Source organism: Marmota marmota, unplaced genomic scaffold, assembly GCF_001458135.2.
Source record: "Marmota marmota marmota unplaced genomic scaffold, marMar, whole genome shotgun sequence".
Classification (NCBI taxonomy): Eukaryota; Metazoa; Chordata; class Mammalia; order Rodentia; family Sciuridae; genus Marmota; species Marmota marmota.
The window spans coordinates 17704737-17725149 of record NW_026000093.1 but is presented as its reverse complement, the minus strand read 5'-3'; the positions used below and the strand labels follow the sequence as shown (position 1 = coordinate 17725149).

Below are 20413 nucleotides of genomic sequence, written 5' to 3'. Positions count from 1 at the left end.
CCTATGCATATACTTTCAATCAACTCCAGATTAATCACAATACTGAATGTAATGGAAATATCATATATATAGTTGTTATACTGTATTTGTTTAAGTAATAATGACAAATGTCTGTACATGTTCAACAAAATGTGCACTGTCCAAATATTTTTGAGCCATCGTTTACTGAATCTATAGAAGTGGTGACTGAGTAGGTGGACCCTCTTAGATACAGAAGGTTGACTTTTTATGCAAACAGCTCTATCAATTAAATGTGGGAATTATAAGTAGTGTTTTGCTTCACCAATTTCATATATCTATCCAATAAAAAGCTAAGATTTTTTGTAAGAATTAGTTTATCAACCTTTGGCTTACTAATCTAATGGTGCACACCAACTAATGCAAATTTTGGACTTTCCCATCCAGGTTACTCCAGCTATTGTGATTTATAAAGAGTAAGTCCTCAGAACTACTACTGCTTCATATGCCAGTAATCTAACAGTATAAAGTAACATACCTCAAGAATAAGGCCAACAGGTACATGAAACTTGGCAAATATTCTGGGAAATCAATACACTGGAAAGGCACACATACTAATTGTTACTAATCCTTCTTGTTGTTAGTGGCTTGTATAATCAGTGAACATGGATCTTAATAAGTATACTAACAGCAGTCCCAAAACGTATCAAAAATATGACTACCAGAATCTAAAAGCTGTCCCGTGATATAAATAAGAACCATACCAGCTTCAAAGTATCTTTATATGAATCAAGATAATCAGACAGATTTCAGAAAGAGGATGATGTAAATCACAAATTAAATACCAATAAAAGCATCCAAGAGTCTGGTTTCAGGTGCCCAAAAAGGGACTGCATAAAGACTGGAAGGAAGGGGCTCACTTTACCATCATGCAAAACACACTTATAGGACACACAACATAACATAGTGCCTATAACTTCAGATACCTGAACCAACTGGGTATCTCTGAATCCCACCTCAAGCAATTTACAACTACTACCATGTTGACTTCCACAAATACAGAAAGGGAGTAAAATACTACCATAATATAGTTTTCAGGACTGAGCTCATTAAATCCAGTAAGTGAACATTTTTGCATTGATTTATTTTTTCCTTTACATCTTCTAAAGGATCAAATTTACTTGCCTCCCCTCTTCTTGCAAGCATATACAGGGCAACATGAACACAGTTATGAACAACTTCTAAGACAGTTAAAACTTACTGCATTGCTGGAGAATCTTCTGGGCTTTCCTTTACAAAAAAATAATAATAGTAATAATTTTTTCTTCTTTCTAATAGTCTTCAAAAACATTCTAAGACAGATCTAAAATATTTTTCGATGATCTGGTTTGTATATTCACCATTCTATAAACAAACGTCGAATGCCATTTATTATCAGTTACTAAGGATAGATCCTGAAGTCCTGGTCTGGCAGGAAAGCACAAGGATGCAACAGGGTGATCAGCATGATAAATGGAGCAGGAAGAGTCCAGCTACCTGGATAGAACAGACACCAGGAGGAGGTGATGGCTGGGTTGGGTCCCTCAGGAGAGGCAGAGGGTGTCCTGCCACACAGAGGAGGGGAACACAGGGAACACTGGGATGTCCAGGAATATGTGTTTGAAGGAGTCAATAAATGGGAAATAAAGATACAGCATGTGGTTATTTTATATTATTATCAAATACAACACAAAAGCTTTAAGTATAGGTCTTCTTCCTCTAATCTCTTAAAATATCAGAGAAATCACGTTTAAGTCAAGGAAGATGCAAGTGAAAGGCAGACTTCTATGGTATGTGCACACCTGACTTAACATGGATTAATAAATATAAGTATAAAGTGAAATCAAATTATATGAAAAGAGAGCAACAAAAAAAGAAATGTATGGATTCTGTTTGGTAGGGATTAAAAATGGAAACTTTCACAGAAATTGATTTCTATGTAAAAATTATAGCCAAACCAATAATAAAAAATCTAGTAAATGTGATTGTGTTGTATCCTTAAGCAAATGAAAGATAGGAGATGAAAGATTATTACTATTTTTTTCATATTTATCCAAATAAGATTTCTGTGGAAATAACCTTTATGATTCTGCCATACAATACTCATCCTTTAATTTCCTAAGAACAAAATTTTTCTCTTTAGCTAAAACAGGACAAAATGGAAAGAGTTTAACAAACTAAGCCTAATTTGCCCAGTAACTAAATGGTTGCATTTTTCATTAAGTCAATATTCTTATATATTATTTCAGTTGGTCTAAAATTATTGTTGACAAAGTATCAGGATGGGCTCTCTTATTCTGAAATGTCCATTCTTGCCCATCCCACTAAACCTTCTGTATCTGGACAGGGGTAAAAGTAGAATTGGGAAAAGAAGAAAGGGGAGAGAAACTCCATAATCTACTGATTTTAGCATCAAAAAAGAGTGGCATATAAATATTTCCTTGTTGGCCAGTCCCATACTTATCCCTCCTTCTTTTGGTAGAAGAATATTAATTTTCTTTTGGAGAACCAGTTTTCCCTCACTCAACATTTTAACAGTGCATATTCAACAACACCTCGACATCACAACCATAGATTTCCCAATCCCTGTCCCCAAAATAAAAATTGGGGCTACCAAAAGCATATGAGTCTTTGCCTGAGAAGGAAGCTGACATTCCTGGAGAGTCCAGAAATGGACAGAGAAGCTCAGACCATTATTTGAACAACCAGACCCAAAATAACAAAAACAAGCAAACATAAACAAAATAAAACAAAACAAAAAGCCTACCCTGAGCTTTAAAATTATTAGAGCCAACAAATATTTTCTGTCCATGTAAGCAAATTTGAGTGGATTTAATTCATCGAACCCAAAGAATTCTGGACAATACTCAAAAGTAAATATTTCTCCTGAGGAAGAATGATGAATGCCTTTTTGATAGAAATATAGTAACACTGAGACTTCAAAACTGGAAATAAGGGTTAAGTAGGGTTTTGTACAATGCAATAGGAAAAAAATCTCAAGGACCATAATGTTGTTTATACAGAAAAAAAAAATGTTCTAAGTACAAAATAAAGTTAAAAGTTTCACAATTATACTATCAAAGTTCTCTCCATTTTACCACAGACTTAAGGGTATAACTTACTTCTTTTTTCTACCTTGTACATTCCATGTCCTGTGTTTTCATGTTGTGGCAGTATCATCTAAAGAAATAAGCAGTCTTCTACACCCCACCCCTCAGTGCTGGAAATAAAACCCAGAGCCTTATACATGATAGGCAAGCACTGTGTCACTGAGCTCCACAACAACCCGAGAACTAACCATTCTTATGTTACACAGGTAACATTTATGATTACGTTCATTTGTTCTCTCAATCTCAACAGAAGAAATTCACATCCAGTTGACCCCTTTTACAAAGATACATTCATTACAAAGGGTAAAGAACTCAGTCATTTGTCTTAAAACTTGTTGACAACAGTATGAACAGGAATCATTGCTCTAGTGCTTCCAAATTTTAAAGTGCTGACTGAGACATCTTGGTTCTGTTATTATTTTACCCAAGTAAAGGGGAACTGAGTGCCCAATAATGAGCCAGCTGCTTAGGTATATACAGTTATCAGACAGTTCTCACAACCTCCTTGAGACCAGGACAAATTATCTTCGCCTTACAAATGAGGAAAACAATCATTTCCAAGAGATACTTTACAGTGAAATAACCAAAGTAATCAATCTTGAGAATTTTTACCATTGGGCACCAGCAGGAGAAAAAATAGTTGAGAACAAAGGAAAGAGGAACCAAAGTTAGAAGACATAGCCCAAGTTACCAGACCCCTTTCATAGAAAATGACTACTGTACAGTTAACTTAAAACATTTAAAATCAAAAATCGTACTTGTTCATTCCTTTTCTCTGTGTCAATGGAAGTCCACTTAGGGAGTGCACATTATCCAAGAGATCATTATGAGAACTGCTGAAGTTAGAAAATGGCATGGTTAGAAAATGGCAGGTCATAATGAGATAAAGTATTCTCTATGAACCAAGCACTTTTAGATTTAACTCAAGTAGCCCTTCTAGGTTAACTCAAGTAATGATGCATACTGGATTTTTTTTTCCATTTTTTTTTTTTTAACCAGTCTCTTCCTCACTGAGAAATATCAAGAGGATCATCTACATAAAATGCAAATGACTCAGAGTAAAACTGAAAATCTTATTTAAATAAATAAAGATTTCAAAACGTTAAAAGTGATGTTAAAAATAATGAAAATTAACCATCAAAACCCAGATAAAACCCAGGAATCAAATGTTCTAACAAATGAAAACAACTCAATGATGATGCAAGAGCTTCCAAAGAAAGTAACTAAATATTACCAATTAAACAAAGATACCTGGGGGGAAATAAAAGACCCTCAAATATTTTTGTAAAACTAACCATCTTTTTAGGGTGATGTATTACTCAAATGTAAAATACTACCACACAGAGCTTAAGAGAAAGTATGCCAATTATGTCACATTTTTTAAAAATTCTAAGTATGATATAGAGCAATTTAAAACAAATTTTGTTAGGGATATAAGAAAAATTTACATTCTTAGCATTTAATTTTCATTTTTTAGTTGCTTCCTCAAACTTCTGATTCCTAGCTGCTTAGAATCATGAAATTTTAATTCCTGTTTTTAGTTTGATTTATTTCTTTATTTGTTGGTGCTGGGGATTTAATCCAGGGCCTTGTGCACGTAAAGCAAGCACTCTACCAACTGAGCTATATCCCCAGGCCCAATCTAGATTTATTTTTAGAGGGTAATGTTTCTGGTTTAAATTACTCTGATGCCAATATGAAGGGGTGGGGGGGACGGAAAAAGTTACCTACTAAACAAAGGACTGAAAAAAATCAATAATGCAAATATAATTTTATCCTTAACTGAGACCAAAGCTTGTCCTGAACTAAGTTTTATAATTGAACCAGAATTGCCAAGGCAGTTGGATAAAGTAAGACCTCAACTTCAATAAAATTCAGATGAAGCTGGCTCCAGAGGCCGTGGCAGGAGGATCCCAAGTTCAAAGCCAGCCTCAACAATTTAGTGAGGCCTTAAGCAACTTAGCGAGACTTTGTCTCAATACTAAAAATAAAAAAGGGGTGGAGATATGGCTCAGTGGTTAAGCACCCCTGGATTCAATCCCTGATTTTGGTTTTTTTTGTTTGTTTGTTTGTTTGTTTTTTAATCAGTTTAAGCCTTTTTACTAAAGAAAAGAGAAAGAAAATAAATTAAGTCCCAGTTTACAAACACTCCTGAAACAATGTTTAATCGTTTAGAGATGTTTCAATTCTTTGGGGAGGAGTGGGATTTGTTCAAGATATTGTGAAAATATTATTTCTTCAACAATCTGATGTCAGATATGAGCTATTTCACTCCTTGAGCTAATGTTTAAAGAAAAAAATGAGATAAATAAAGCATTTCAAAGCACTAAACAGCAACAGATAGCAGTTGTATGCTTCTACTGCTCAAGTTATTCTAAAATTTTTTCACTTCTTTGCCCAGAATTTAACATTTATGTACTTTCTGCCCCATTGCCATTGAACTTCTAGAACTAAGGTAAAAATTATTAAAATGTCCTCAATTTTAATTTGACCTCAAATGCAATAATTTTCTACCCTTCAGTAAGGGAGGAAAAAAAATTACTTGCAGAAAAAAAATCACTTATAATCATTTAAAATTTTTCATATAAATTTTTAAAATCCATTTATCTCTGCTGCAAGATTTAGCATCAGAATACAATTTGAAACTCTTGCAACCTTTATATGTGGTGCATTATCCGTTTTGCTTCTTTTTCTGTCCAGTTCTCAGATGGAACTTCCCTCCTCTTTTCCCAGAAGCCACCTTTCCTACAGGGAATATGTCAAGCAGCTTGGGTGGTATCCACTCAATCCCCAGCCCTAAGCTTTGTGCACAGCACCAAGCCTGGGAAGATTAACTGCAAAAATAGTTTCTGTTTAAAAGAACAATCACAGATGGTCACCAGACGTAACCAGGCCAGATGGTATTCTTACAGGGACTTTTGGCCCTATCCATCCCAGGAAACCAGAAACATGCATTTCGGGTCTGGGGGGTCTAGCTCTCTTGTTCATCAAGTATCTCCATGTGGAATAAAGTCATGACAAACCAGAAAGGCCAGAATTTGAGAAAAAAAAATAGAAATAAATAGAGCTCTGATTACAGATTAGGACTAGGGATCTCCTCATCCAAAGCCAAGGTCCTTTGTTTGGTAACCAATGGACCCATAACATTCCCTTTTTGGTTTACTGTTTTCTGGTATTCTATAAAAACAGCAGCAAAATCCTGGCTAATCAACAAATGAAATGCCACTTATCACATATTACAATTTCCTTGGGCCTTAGTTTTTACCCAAGGAAAAAAACAGGATTGGATTAGATAAAGATATTGGATTATTTTCCAGGATTTCCCCTTTGCTATGTAATTCTGTTATGTAAGTTAGAAATTCTGTCAACTACATGGCTAAATATTCAACTATAAGAAAGTAATCCTGCTGGCATATAAGAAAAGGGCCCACAATAATTTTGGATATACTTTTACTTAAGTTTGCTCATTTCTAATTTGAAATATCTTTAATTAAGCCAAAAACATTTACTTTTAAGCTTTTCATAGACAAAAGAGAAGAAAGATCTTTTCAATAGTGCTTTTGATTCCAATATCAAGTTACTTTTTTGAAGCAGTAATCAAAATTGGAAATTTGAAACTTCATGCACATAATAATACACACCATTCACAGAAACGCATTTCTTAATAAAATTTCATTTTATTTAAATGTCTTCTGATGGACTAAATTCTGGTCTCAAATTTCAAATTTTTAGAAACGGTAAACAATTATGATACAATCGAATAAGAAAAATATCTGTTATTCAACCAAAATACTTGAAAAAGGTGCTGTAAAAGGATATCAAATGTGAAAGGATTAAAGCCTTTTTCTATCTATTCTAAGTCTATGAAGGTATCATAAAAACCTTCTAAATTGCTCTTCTATCTAAAATTCTCTGATTCATGACTCTTTCCAGAGTTCACAGAATGGTGCATCAGGCATGGGGTAAACACTGAACATTTGTGGGATGACAGCAGAGGGAGCTGTGGGAACAGGGAAGAAAGAGTGAGGTGGTTGAGCAGGGATAAGAAATGAAGGGGCAGTCAGAGGTGAGGAAGGGGGTATGAAAGATAGGAAAAGACTAGGAGAGAGAGGTTTGAAAATGGGAAGTGGGGAGATGGGAAAGAAAGATCTGGGAAGAGCCTGAGGAAGGAGAAGGGAGGACCTGGGAAGGGAAGTGCCCCTGAGCCTGGGGAGATACCCACAAAAGAGCTGGGTTACAGGAAGAGAGTGGAGGGTAGAAGTATTCGAAAGAGAAACAGGGAAGCAAGAAGGAGAGAGAAGAAAGCAAAGGGAAAACAGAGAAAGCACTCACTAGCTGAGCACTTACACTCAAAAGTTACGTCACTGCACAGAACATCTTATAATCTTACTTAACTCCATCAAAGTATTTAACATTAATAAATCTATCACAATTCATATTGCCCATATACATTTCTCTGAAGACATGATCAACAAAAGTAGAACTTATTAGATATTTTATAACATCTTAGAAGCTTTGAGTTTTTAAAATTTCAAAGTGCAACACACTATGTTTAAATTTCGAAGAACTTATTGAGCACCAAGAAATACATTCATGGCTAGTGTACACATCTTTCCAACCTGAGCAGTACTAAAGTGTCTATGCCCCATAGCAGCCAATCACAATGGAGAACATCACCTACATCCTGGGAGGAGGATGGCGGAGCCTTAGTTCTTCCTCCTCTGGTTATTTTCTTTTGCATGCCTGGCAGAACTTTTACTTTCCTTTCTGTCATCTTTGTCTCTGGATGCTGCTCTGCTAGAGATATCTTTCATGTTGGCTTTTTTCCTATTTTCCTTGGTTTTAGCACTTTTATTATCTAGGTCCACTTTCTCCTTTTCTTTATCCTTTCGACTCTTAGGAGACTCTTTTCTAGATACATCCGTATCAGCAATTTTCTTATCCTTCCGGTCATCCTCCTTCTCTTTCTTCCCCTTTTTCCTCTCTTCAGTCTCCTTCCTGGATACAGATTTCTCTTTTTCCTTCTTGAGTTCTTCTTTAATGGGTTCTTTAACTTTCAGGTTTTCCAATCAAAGGAAAAAATGTTTACTGATGGCATCATCCCTTAATCCATAGAACAGCCACTTGTCCCCACGCACAAGAAATGCTCATTCAAAAAAAAAAAAGCTACTGTAATTCAGTAGTTTTTAAGTTGGCTAAAAATAGATGTAAATTTCTATAAAATATCAATTTTAAATGAAATGCTAGAAATTTGCCATCATATTTTTTCAGCATGGAATACGGTTTGACTTGTCCTAAAGTTAACATGCAATATTATTCAAGTGAGTCCATTTGTAAGGGCAGAACTGGACACAAAGGGTTAACACACACTTCGTTACTATTGTGACATAAGTAAAGGAACACTGATAATGTAAGATCAAACTTTCCATAACTTGTGTTTGTACAAAGATAATTAAGAATTCTCAGCTTGAACAAAACTTGATGTCCTTAAAATAACTGTATGTAATCCTTGAGAAAGTTATGCACAAATAAGTTAAATACCATATAATAGTCTTAGTTAAGAAAGGAAAAAAAATTACATACATATGAAATTTTAAAATCATCTGAAGTATATCAAATGACAACTTCAATTACATTTTTGGGTATCATCAACATTTTGAAAGCAGTATTCCTTTAAGTATGTTTCCCTGTTAATTGATGAAGCACCACTCAAGCCAACATACATGTCTTCCATGTTCATTCGGAAGAGAGAGCAATTTCAATGAATGCACAATACCAAATCTCCTATAAGGTACTGCTTTTGATTTGCTTTACACAGAGTTTAATAGAGCAGTTAACATATCTTCAAATTTAACCTTCTTGCTCTCTCACCAGGAAATCAAAAGATGTTTACTACATAATGTACCATTTAAGCAGTAACAAAGAAAATAAAATGTCTCTTTAATCTGATAAAATGTGGAAAACGTATTTGCCCATCAAAACTCTAAAACTCACATAGCACAAAAGGTTATCCAAAATGAGCTCTAGATTTGAAGTGCTTACAAAAGATACTTCTGTTGCTATATCTTTCTAGACAGCCTAATAAAATTTTGATTGACCAACAAAAATATCATGTACAGTTTCTCCATTAGTTGAATTTCCTTGTTGCTTACATGTGTACATGTAGATTAAATATAAACAATCTTGAAATTTCCTGGTAAGCAACCAGGAAATTCTTCCATTCTTCCTGACAATCCCAAGAAACTCCTGTGAGAATACAGAATGCCATTCACATAGAATCACCCAAGCTGTCATTCTACTCAATGTTGCTTATAGAATAATGTAGAAAATGACATTGCAACATAGTTAAATGCTCTGCAATGCTATCAGCTCTTATGCTACATACTGTTTTCAAAAAACCAAATGTTTAAGGTTTAATTTGCCGTTGTAGGTCAAAAAGTAAAACTATATTTTTTGGACATGTATTTCATTATCACTTATTCATAAATAAAATGGTAAAAATTCTGTTTCCTTTGGGCGAATTATTCTGGTGGGATACAAGGTTAAAACTTAAATTTCTTAAAATGGAAACACAAATCCCCAAACCCAGAAAAACAACAAAGAACACTTTCACAAATTCATAAAGAAACTCATGTACATCCCCCCGCCCCCTGCCATATCCTTCTCACTGGAGAAAATAAATGCTTACATGTGAATAAGAACACTTGTAAGGATATAAAGTAAGGCTGTAATACTAAACTGTTAGCCCACATAGAATGGTTGACAGATATAGCAATTTTTAATTAATTAGAATATCAAATAACAATTTCTGTATCAACATGATGCAGGGCTCCAGATTATAAACCTCAATATTCATTTAACTAGAAAGTACACATTTGATCACCTTAGTTTTTTTCCTTGTGCTGTAAGACAGTGAAATCAATCACTGATGGTTATCTTTTTTTACAGCACTAATTCAAAAAGTTACACCAAGAATGGTTTTAGGTAGCAGGATGTGTACACATAGATTAAATATAAATAATCTTGACAAATGTAGTATAATTCTTTATATGTTCTTAAAGACTGTTAGGAAGGTTTGATAATACAAAAGAAAATTAATTAAAATTATAGGTTCAATGTAGAAATTCTTCTATGAAGTCTTTAAAGAAACTACTTCTAAGGTGCACCCAAAACCAAAAAGCAATATTATTTTGCATTAGTAGCAGCATTTTCATAACATATCCAAAATCTCATGCATCTTCAAGCACTAAACTTGATTCACTCAAGGCTAATTCAGAAACAGAAATACCTTTAGCCTTAGCTTTTCTCTTGGCTACCCCACCAGGTCCTTCTGTTGGTATTTATAAGATGAACATAGGTTATAAAGAGAAAACATTGAAAGAATTAAAGAATAAGCACCTATAAAAGTTAAAATCAATGCCTTTATGAAAATAATCACTTAAATGCATCCTTAAAGTTAATAAAAAGGAACTCCAATAAATAATAAAAAGGAACTCCAAGTATCATTTATGTGTCACTGTAGAGCTTCATTCTCATTATCTAAAGCAGATAAATGCAATCTAATTAACTCATGATCTTGTCAACATTACAATTTGCCTCAGACCTTTAAACATTATTGGCTGTAGAAACACCTAATTACCACTGGAAAGGGCATTTCACCGCAGGTTTTGAACCATCCTCCTGGGCCACAGATAATCAGTTACAAGCACCAGGGTAGAGGACTGAGGACCTTATTTCCCTGCTCAGTTCTACTGCCCTCCAAAAAAAGACAACATATTTTAATAAGAATTTAGTCTTCACTGTTTTTGAACAAACACTGCTTTTCTCCATCATTTCACACTTCCTTTAAAAATATCACATAAGCATGTAATAATAATAATAATAATATATGTAGGGACATATTAACTAGTTCACTCTACAACAATAGCTTCTACTTTCCCTGTTGGCAAATCAAAGTTCTAATAATGAGTTTACTTCTGACCTAACAAACATCGGTACCACATGCCTTCCTGTGCACTCTGTTCCAACCAGGCTGTAATCAGAAACTCATTGAATTAATCTCAATTTTCCTTTTCTATTATTGCTCAGTTTCATAAGTGCCATTTTATATTCATGTATCTTAAATTTCTACAGCTGAATTCTGAGCTGCCAATCCATTTCTCAGGCATGTTAGATGGGAGGTATGTTCTTCACTGTTCATATGGTGGGAAAGATGGCAGCACCATGCATCGCCAATCAGAGTTAAAGCCTAAGGTGTTGTCAAAAGAAAGACCCAAACCCTAATGCGTACTCCTGCTGCAAAGTGCAGAACTTACTCTGCATATTTCTGAAAACCATAATCACACTCCAACTCTGGCAGGAGGTTTTTTGTGCTGTCTTATATACTGCTGTTATATTGTTTCTATTATCCTCTATTCCTATATAATCTCTTCTTTCTTTATCTGTAGCACATTGTGTCTATCAAATGAAAAACCACATTTGAGAATGGTAATTTTACTTAAGTTGCAATATCACATTTCCACTCTGGAAATAAAGGATGAGTATATCTTACTGCTAACTACACATAAAAAGAAAGAAAAAAAGAAAACATGTGGTCAATAGCTTCCTGAGGCTATATCTATCCAATTACTTAGGATACAAAGATAACCTAACTAGTGCATTTATACAAGAATTATTTTTCAAAGACAAAATATGATTCTTTCCTAAACTCTGTCAAAAACAGAATCTCATATGCTTGTTTTTTCATGTTGTTTGTGGGAATGTAAACTGGTGCAACGAATCTGGAAAGCAGTATGGAGATTCCTCAGAAAACTCAGAATGGAACCACCATCTGACCCAGCTATTTCACTCCTCGGTTTATATCCAAAGGATTTAAAATCAGCATACTACAGTGACACAGCCATGTCAATGTTTATAGCAGCTCAATCACAATAGCTAAACTATGGAACCAACGTAGGTACCCTTCAATAGATGAATGGATAAATAAAATGTGGTATATATACACAATGGAATGTTACTCAGCTTTAAAGAAGAATGAAATTATAGCACTTTCCAGTAAATGGATGGAGTTGGAGAATATCATGCTAAGCAAAATAAGCCAATCCCAAAAAACCAAAGACCAAATGTTGTCTCTGATATGCGGATGCTAATTCACAATAATGAGGTGGGGCACTAGGGAAGAATGGAGTTACTCTAAATTAGGTAGAGGTGAGTGAAGGGAGGGGAGTGGGTATGGGGGTAGGAAGGGTAGTGGAATGAAACAGACATTATTATCTTATGTACATATATGACTGATGTGATTCTACAGCATGTACAATCAGAAGAATGAGAAATTATACCCCACTTATGTATGATATATCAAAGTGCATAAATGCATTCTACTATCATGTATAACTAATTAAGACAAAAAAATTTAGAAAATAGAACTGTGTAATATGGAATGCTTTATTAGACCACTCCCCCACTAAAGTTCATGTCAGAATAAAAAAACCAAACCTACTCTTGTAATACTAACTTTTAAATACATGAACATTGGTGAATGTACAAAAGATTTCAGCATAAAGCATTAAAATACACATCTAGAACTGCTAATGTCCCGTTCCTGACTGCTGCATGTTATTCAATGGCAGGCCAAATTTTCCTGTTAAAAAGTGAGGGTGTAAAAAAATCAGACTACCTTCCCAACGCCCACTCTTTTAAGATAGTCAAAAAGAGCTACACTGATAAAAAAGTTAGCATTAACCTTCATCGTGAATAAACCAAAGTACTAGATAAACATCAGATTATTGAAACACTGAGAAATGAGTATTTTACTCAAAACATTTCCAGTTTTGGTATAAATCCTTAAAGTAAAACAAATGATCAAAGTGCAACATAACATAGAACATTCCAGAGTATCAATGTCAGCTCCTTTTCCAAACTTAAAAAAATATAGTCAATTTTTAAGTATTTTTAACACAAAAAGACTGAGCTAATAACTGAAACCAATTATATCCACTCACTGAAGAAAAGACAGAAAGAATCCACAATGCTTGGAAAATAAGTTCATAAAGGAGTCCCTGAATTACCATGTTAAAGAGTAGTGTCAAGAAAACGTATTCTCCAAGTTAAAGGAGCTGTTTTAGGAAGGAAAGCATGAACAATGGTGAAGTTCATTGTTACAACATGTCCAGTGAGATTCTTCCGGTAGTTTTACAAGTGGTAGAGGAGGCAGTCACACCCACCCACAAAACAGAGGTGGAAAGAGAGGCAACCTGAGCCCCAGGGTGCCCTTAAGGGTCTCCATGACTTCATTAGAAGAAAATCAATCAAATGGCATAACTTCCCATGATTCTAAGGATGAGAAAAGACATAAAGGTTTGCAGGATCTGTCTGAGTTTGTGTGTTTTGGAAGCTAGAAGATAAACAGCCACGTCTGTAAGAAAAAGAAAGCAAGTTACTTGGGGAGAGAGGATGTGGTGGGAAAGAGGAGGTGCACAGGTGAGGGAGAAGTCAGCTTTGGAACCAGGAGACTCAATGTCTGAAAAAAAAAAAAAAATGATACATGAGTGAGAGAGAGGTTCAAAAAATTCTACAATGGTCAAGAAATTTTATAAAGTAAAGAGAAGATAATGGAACCAAAGCCACAGGTGACTGTCTTAGAAAAGCAGAAAACAAAACCATCTCTGCAGAAGGATAAATGACCTTGGAAGATGGAAGAGCATGCAAAGGGTTTAACTTGGATCAAAGTGTGAAATATGGTATATCAAGAACTATGTAATGTTTTGAACAACCAACAATAAAAATTAAAAAAAAAATAGAATATCTACTTTAGAGAACAAATGCCAGAGTAGTAAGCATCTCATTCTTTGCAGAACTGAATTCTTGTCAACTATAACCATGGCTGATGTGGACTCTCCTTACAGTGTCAAAAACCAACAAACACATCTATTTTTTTTGTTTTTGTTTTTGTTCCTTTTCTCTTTTTACTACCATAGCCAATGCAGGGGATGGGAGGTTTAAAATGGAAGAAGTCCATCAATGAAATTAATCTCAATATGGTATGCTTTAAAAGTTTCCAAGCAGTATGGAAAAAATTCTATCCATTAGATCTGAAAAGAAAGCTCTTGTTCTTTATAATCCATTTGGATGAAAGCTGCTTAAATTGATGGAGTACATTCCCATTTAAAGCAGTCTAAAGAAGTACTGGGATATAGTTAAAGTCAGAGGGAATGTCAAAAGTAACCACCATATTGTCTACTTTCTTTTCACCATTTTATGGGTATTCTGGTGTTTTTAAAAGCAATGATTGTTATCAGATCTGATGACTACTTAGAATTTTTATACAGAAATTTGGGAAGGAAAAAAATAAAAATAAATGTCTCATTCTTCCCTTAGAATGTGAGGGAGTCACCGAAAGGTAAAAGGTCAATTATGCTATTCTGGCAACTGCCTAAGAACCACTGTCACATGCATACTTTTAAAATTAAATGTCCTCTATGAAATTGAAATGCCGGGATGGTTAAGACAATGCTTGGACTTTTGATTTCGCCACATGGGATACACATGATTTTAGAATCCTGGCTCCACTACAGACACCCACCCAAGTAGCCACTGCAAACTGCCAAACTCTTGGCCCTAGAAGAGGAAGGCTGGCATCACTTTATACTCAGGCCACTTCCCACATACTCTGGTGACAACTGTGAGTCACTGTGAGCCTCGGATTCTCATCTCATCCTTCCCATACTGGAATACTACCATTGCTTCAAATTGATCATACGTGGCCAAAAAGAGGCCTCAAACACCTTAGTCACGGGCATATGAGCTAAACATAGTGTTGCTCCAGAGGTGAAGTGTCTTCTTGGTAAAATGCATGTCAGGACACAACACCATTTCCTCTTAAAGAGCTATAATGACAGTATTACAAACATTTGTGGGAAAAAAAGAAGCTACAAACCACCAACCCTCTATGGTGAGTAGGAAGAAAATAAGGGAAATGAAAGACCTAAAATAATAGGAAATGATTCCATTCAGTAAATGAGTCTGAATGAAAGTAAAATACAGAGGCAAATACAATGAGACAATGGGAAGCTTACCTGGAGACTTTTGTTGCCGTAAGCCAATTTAGTGTATGAACTTCAAAATGTCATTTCTCTTGGAAAAAACAAAAAGTCTAATAATTTTATTACTTATTAAAGCTGGCTTTAAGAAATTCTCAGTATTTCAGTTATCCGATGAGGAATTCCTAGGCTCTTAATTATTGGGATTAGCACCTGCATATAATATTATTTATTTTTTGTGTGTCAATATTTTATCTTCCTTTAATTGATTCTTTTTAGTTATACAAAACAATGGAATTCATTTTGACATAATTATAAAAGCACGGAATATAATTAGCTCTAATTCAGTCCTCAGTACTTCCCCTTTGTCTTTCCTCCTCCTCCTAATATTATTTAAATATTAATGAATGCCATGTGTTAAGATCAGCTTTGAAGAAGGATAGAAATAAAGCCTAAGATCTAGTTCAAGGAGTCCACAATCTAGTTGATATCTACTACTAATTATTCCATAGATATTTCAACAACCAGAGAATACCACAACAGGCAGAGAATTTGGCATATCTGTGCCATCAATCAATTTATAAAAATAAAGTCTGAGTCACTGAATTCTTATAAGTGTTCCAAATAAACATTATGATGGATCAAGATTCCACATTCCAAATCACAAAAAGTATGCTGTATGTTTATAGACTTAACCAGTTAGCCCTGAGTCTTCCTTGGAAATGGTCATTGAAAGTACTAATTCCCATAAGATCCGACTGTCAAGTGTTCAAATTAATAACTGGCTATGTCTACATCTGCTTTTGATAATTCTCTAAAGAATTAACCACAGCCAAGTCTGTGTTCTGTCTAATTAACTGTAAGTGAAAACATACCAGAATTTAAGTGGAAAAAAAAAAATTCTTACATCTTTGGATAATGCTCTATAAGACAGAGAGACAAGTTAAAGGGTAAAGAATCAAATGCAAGACGAACAAGGAGAGCCACCCAGTGTTCCATCCTGTCCTAGACATCTGCAGGATGCCCAGTCAGCAAGCTTATAGCCAGGCCTTGGGTTAGTAGGCTCAGCCCCTAGAGAACACTTCTGCAGCTGGCTTAAACCACACCAAATATATCCCAGGCAAAATCAGAGTTGAAAAAAGCCCATGTGGAAACAAATCCCCAGGACTCCCCTGCCTCGTTTTTGCATCAAACTTCTTTGCCTTCTCAATTGACAAATGGCAGCGCATTTGAAAAAGCAGACCCCACACTACATTTAGCATACATCATATTCTGCAGTTTTTTCAAGTTGTTCAAAACTGAAAAATCACTCAGCTAAACGTTGTTTGACTTAAAATTCCATAACCAGAAATACTCAAATGTGCAGAATACAATGCTGTATTGTTAAGTTAGCTCTTAAGTTTAGAAGACATGAGATGAGAAAATATTATATGAAAATTACAAAATTAATCCCTAAAAAATTAACAATTATAGCATATGTAATAAAACATAAACAAAGTCATATTGATCAGCTGAAGATATTTTATACCAAAGTTTTGCAAACAACTTTATTTTCTCTCTCACACACACACAAAATACCTTAGGGACAAGTTGAAGGAGGTCACAGAAGTCAGGGGTTCATTGGCTACCTGCATCATACCTTCCTCAGAGTCTTTTCAAATTGTCTAATTAGAAGTGGCACAAAATAAATGGCAAACGATCACCTCACATCCTTCATTTTTTTTTCCACTTACAAAAATAAAGCATAATTAATTTCTGTATACAGACTATGAATTAGTATCATGACATAGAGAAATTAATTACAAACATTTTAACACAAAAATTTAATTATTTCTCAACGAAACCACCTTCTAGGGTTAATGGTCATGACACATTAATAAGTAAGATTGCTTTAATAAGTATTTCATTTAGTTAAGTGAATTTCATTGAGTAGCAGCCCTAAGACTGATTTTGAATTTAAACCTTGTCTTTGATAGTTCACAGCATTCAAAATGGAAGACACAATAAATATCAAGACTGAATTACTTTTCAGAAACAATGTTATTAAATAACACTCACTGTAATTCTTAGTGGATACTTGTATGTTTGAAAATCAGAAGCTTTTGACTGTCAAAAAACATTGATAGAATAAAACCTATCTCCTGAATAATGAGGGCCAGACAAACCAAAGTCTTAATAGTCACTGAAGCTTGAGAAAAACCACTGTACAGGGAGCAATATGCATGTCCATATCTAAAAGTAGCTACAGAATAAAGGCCGCTCTTATTTTAGTAAGATTAGCAAGTGAGACAGTCTTCCCTGACCCACATACATGGTGAGCAGAGAGGAAGGATTCCGGAGTTCTGATTTCAGACTTTTTCATTCAGGCTATCATTTTATCACCAAGAAACAAAAATTTGTCTATTCCCCTCAGAATAAATAGATGAATAATCCATTTGCTTAAAAGTAATTTGATTAAATGTGGAAAAACAAGGAATATTCGAAAAGTAGAAATGAGACTCAAAATTGTCTAAAATGCAAATATTTTCATTTTAAGCTCTATGAAGAAAGAGGGCTAAGCAAAATTTTAGAGACATTCAAAGAAATTTTAAAACATGAAATACCACTTCTTCAAAGAGCAACAGAAATCAAAAGTCTTAGGTCTTATCCCCTTCAAGCTGTAAGCATTTTGCCTGGGGAAAGCAGGTGAAATGCCATTTCAAAAACCCATTTTACATGTAGCTAATACAATTGCTTTTGTTACAATGGAATGAAACTCATTTTTTAAAAAACTGATTCAAAGATGTCTTTAGATTTTTTTAATGGGAAAAATCTATTCTCTTAAAACAAATAATGACTTGGATGTATTTATAAATCTAAATATCACATTGTAACTAAGCCAAAATCAATAGCTGATAAGATAAAGAAGGAAAAAAATGGAAAAAGACTATTATTTAGGATGAATAATTTTAATATGTACAACATTATTTAAGATACATATTCATACTTTTCCTCTTTTATAATATGCCTACTTAAAAAAAATACAAATTACCTTCTCTGGATGTATACTGAGAAATGAAATTAAAAATAAATTTTGCTTTGTAAACAGAAATATTCAGACATACTACTATCTGAATTCAATAACTTAACTACACTAAGGCAAATACAGGGGGTAATTTTTAAATTATTTTCAAAGCACCATTAATACAGAATTTGACATTGAAATTTGTATGACAAGTCAGTTAACCTAAACAAATTACAGATTAAAAAATAAGAACTTTTTTAAAGAATCATCATTTCACACATTGGACAAGTTAATAAAGACCAACAGAGAAGTATTTAACTTAAGAATCATGCCAGATATAATTTCATAATCAAGTTCATTAGAATCATCATCACTAGTGTGTTAGGAAGACAAGCATGGAGGGTTAAGCACAACACAATTTGCTATTAAGCTTCCAAATTTAATTTGGTAAAACAATACAGAAACCAATTATACTGCCAAGAACATCGTTTTCACTGAACTTTGTAGACAGCTACAAGAATGAGGGATGCCACTTTCTTCACTATTGGTGGGGGGAGCCAAGCAAGGGTCTAGGGAGGAGCTGCACTGGGCAAGATCACATGGGTGACAGTAACAACTTTAAGGTCACAACTGCCCCACTGCACGTTAAGCCCTGCGTAAGCCATGGTAAAGGAAAGAAGAGGAGACTGCTCCAGGTTCTCATAAGCCAGTGACTTCGGTCCCTGAATCAAAGTTACTGGTTATGTAAATCCAAAATGACACAAGTCTTTCCCTGAACCCCTTCATTCTGTGACGTACCATCAACACCATCTGTGGTTTCGCTTTCTTCTTCTTCTTCTTCTAGCATTTCAAAAGGAGTCATTATATCATAGAGAAATGAGAGGAAACCATAAAACCAATCTGAACTTTCCTCTGCTAAAATATTAAGGACTTCCTCAAGAGAATCAATATTTTCATTACTGCCATCTTTGGTCAGGCCTACATAAGAATAAAGGAAGAGAGAAAGAGAAAATTAAGGAGAGCAGTTAGGTGGAAAAATAAGCCCAGGAAGAGTGACCTACAAAGGCTGTGCATCATGGTCACAAAGGTTTACAGAAAAGGTATTTAGGAAAATAAAGAAATTGATCGAGATGCACACCTTGCAATCAACTCTTAATCCTATGTGCTAAAGGACAGCCACCATCTGACCAATCCTCACCATTTCTACCAGCTCCTAAGCAGGTTTGCCTCTTTCCCATTAGAGAGTTTTGAATTGGAAAACTGACAAAATTGTATCAGTAGACAGTAATAGGAAGAATGAACAGAAGCAGTATCAGGAAAAAAACATATACACTTCTGACAATCGCTGAATGTGCCCACTTACCAACCAGATATTATGGAGAGTTGATTATACAACCACATATAAGTATCTATCAACAAATACTTATTGAAAATAGAAAGACTCGTTTCCTCAAATGTTTCCTCTTAGGACCTGGAATAAACTTGGTAAATGCTGAAGCCAGCAAAACTAACAGGATTATTGTTTATAGTATCCATAAATGGGTATAAATAAACTCAAATTATGAAACCTAGATAAAATACTTAAATCTTCACCCATCTAAAATGGCTAACTAAAATAGTCTGTAAACTGATTCATGGCCCTTTAATTGTGGCCATAAGAAGATTAATAATTCACTCTGCCTACTAATAAGAAATGCAATCAAGGCTTTAGCCAGTCATTTGCAATAGGACCATCCCAAACTCCTCTTCCCTTCACCCATAAAATTAGCTTCAATTGCAGACTGACTTCTGGCATTTTTAAACACTGGTAGCAACAATGGGCCCTCCTAATAGAAAGAATTTAATGTGCATATTACTGTTCATGTTTTTTCCTGTGAAGAACTGGTTTGAGTAAGAAAGGTCTCTTGGCTCCAGTATTTCTGCCAATACTGCCAAGGAACTCATAAATTTGAGGAGGAAAACAGGGTGGGGCATTCTGGCTTATAAGAAATGTGAACATTCACACCATAGAGATTTTCTAATGGTAACCACCCAATTCAGTCACTTAAGGCTTTGGCAACACACAATTTCCCCATGTGGCACCAGCAATCAAGATGAACAAGTAAGGGCTAACAGTATGACAGCCAATTTAAGTTTTAAAGATTACAGAGAATTTTCTCTGTTTTAGTCAAAAAAATCACATCGTGTTATTCTTTCCATAGCTGCAGGGAAGGGAAGGACACACATTGCAGTAGGTATTTAAATTATTTTTTTTGCCGAGCCTA

The 20413-nt window shown here is 34.6% G+C and overlaps 1 protein-coding gene across 11 annotated transcripts in view; it reads right to left on the bottom strand.

Moving 5' to 3' along the window:
- The window catches only part of Asph (aspartate beta-hydroxylase), a 214376-nt gene that overhangs the window by 151199 nt on the left and 42764 nt on the right, over positions 1–20413 (bottom strand). Inside the window, exon 5 of one of the 11 annotated variants that reach the window (XM_015485843.2) lies at positions 13840–19127. The exons of the other annotated variants lie outside the window; for them this stretch is intronic. Within the exon in view, the coding sequence (XP_015341329.1) occupies positions 18883–19127 (245 nt within the window). The 3' untranslated portion in view covers positions 13840–18882. Of the gene's footprint in view, positions 1–13839; positions 19128–20413 lie in introns of those variants that run through there. 11 annotated transcript variants of the gene reach the window in all.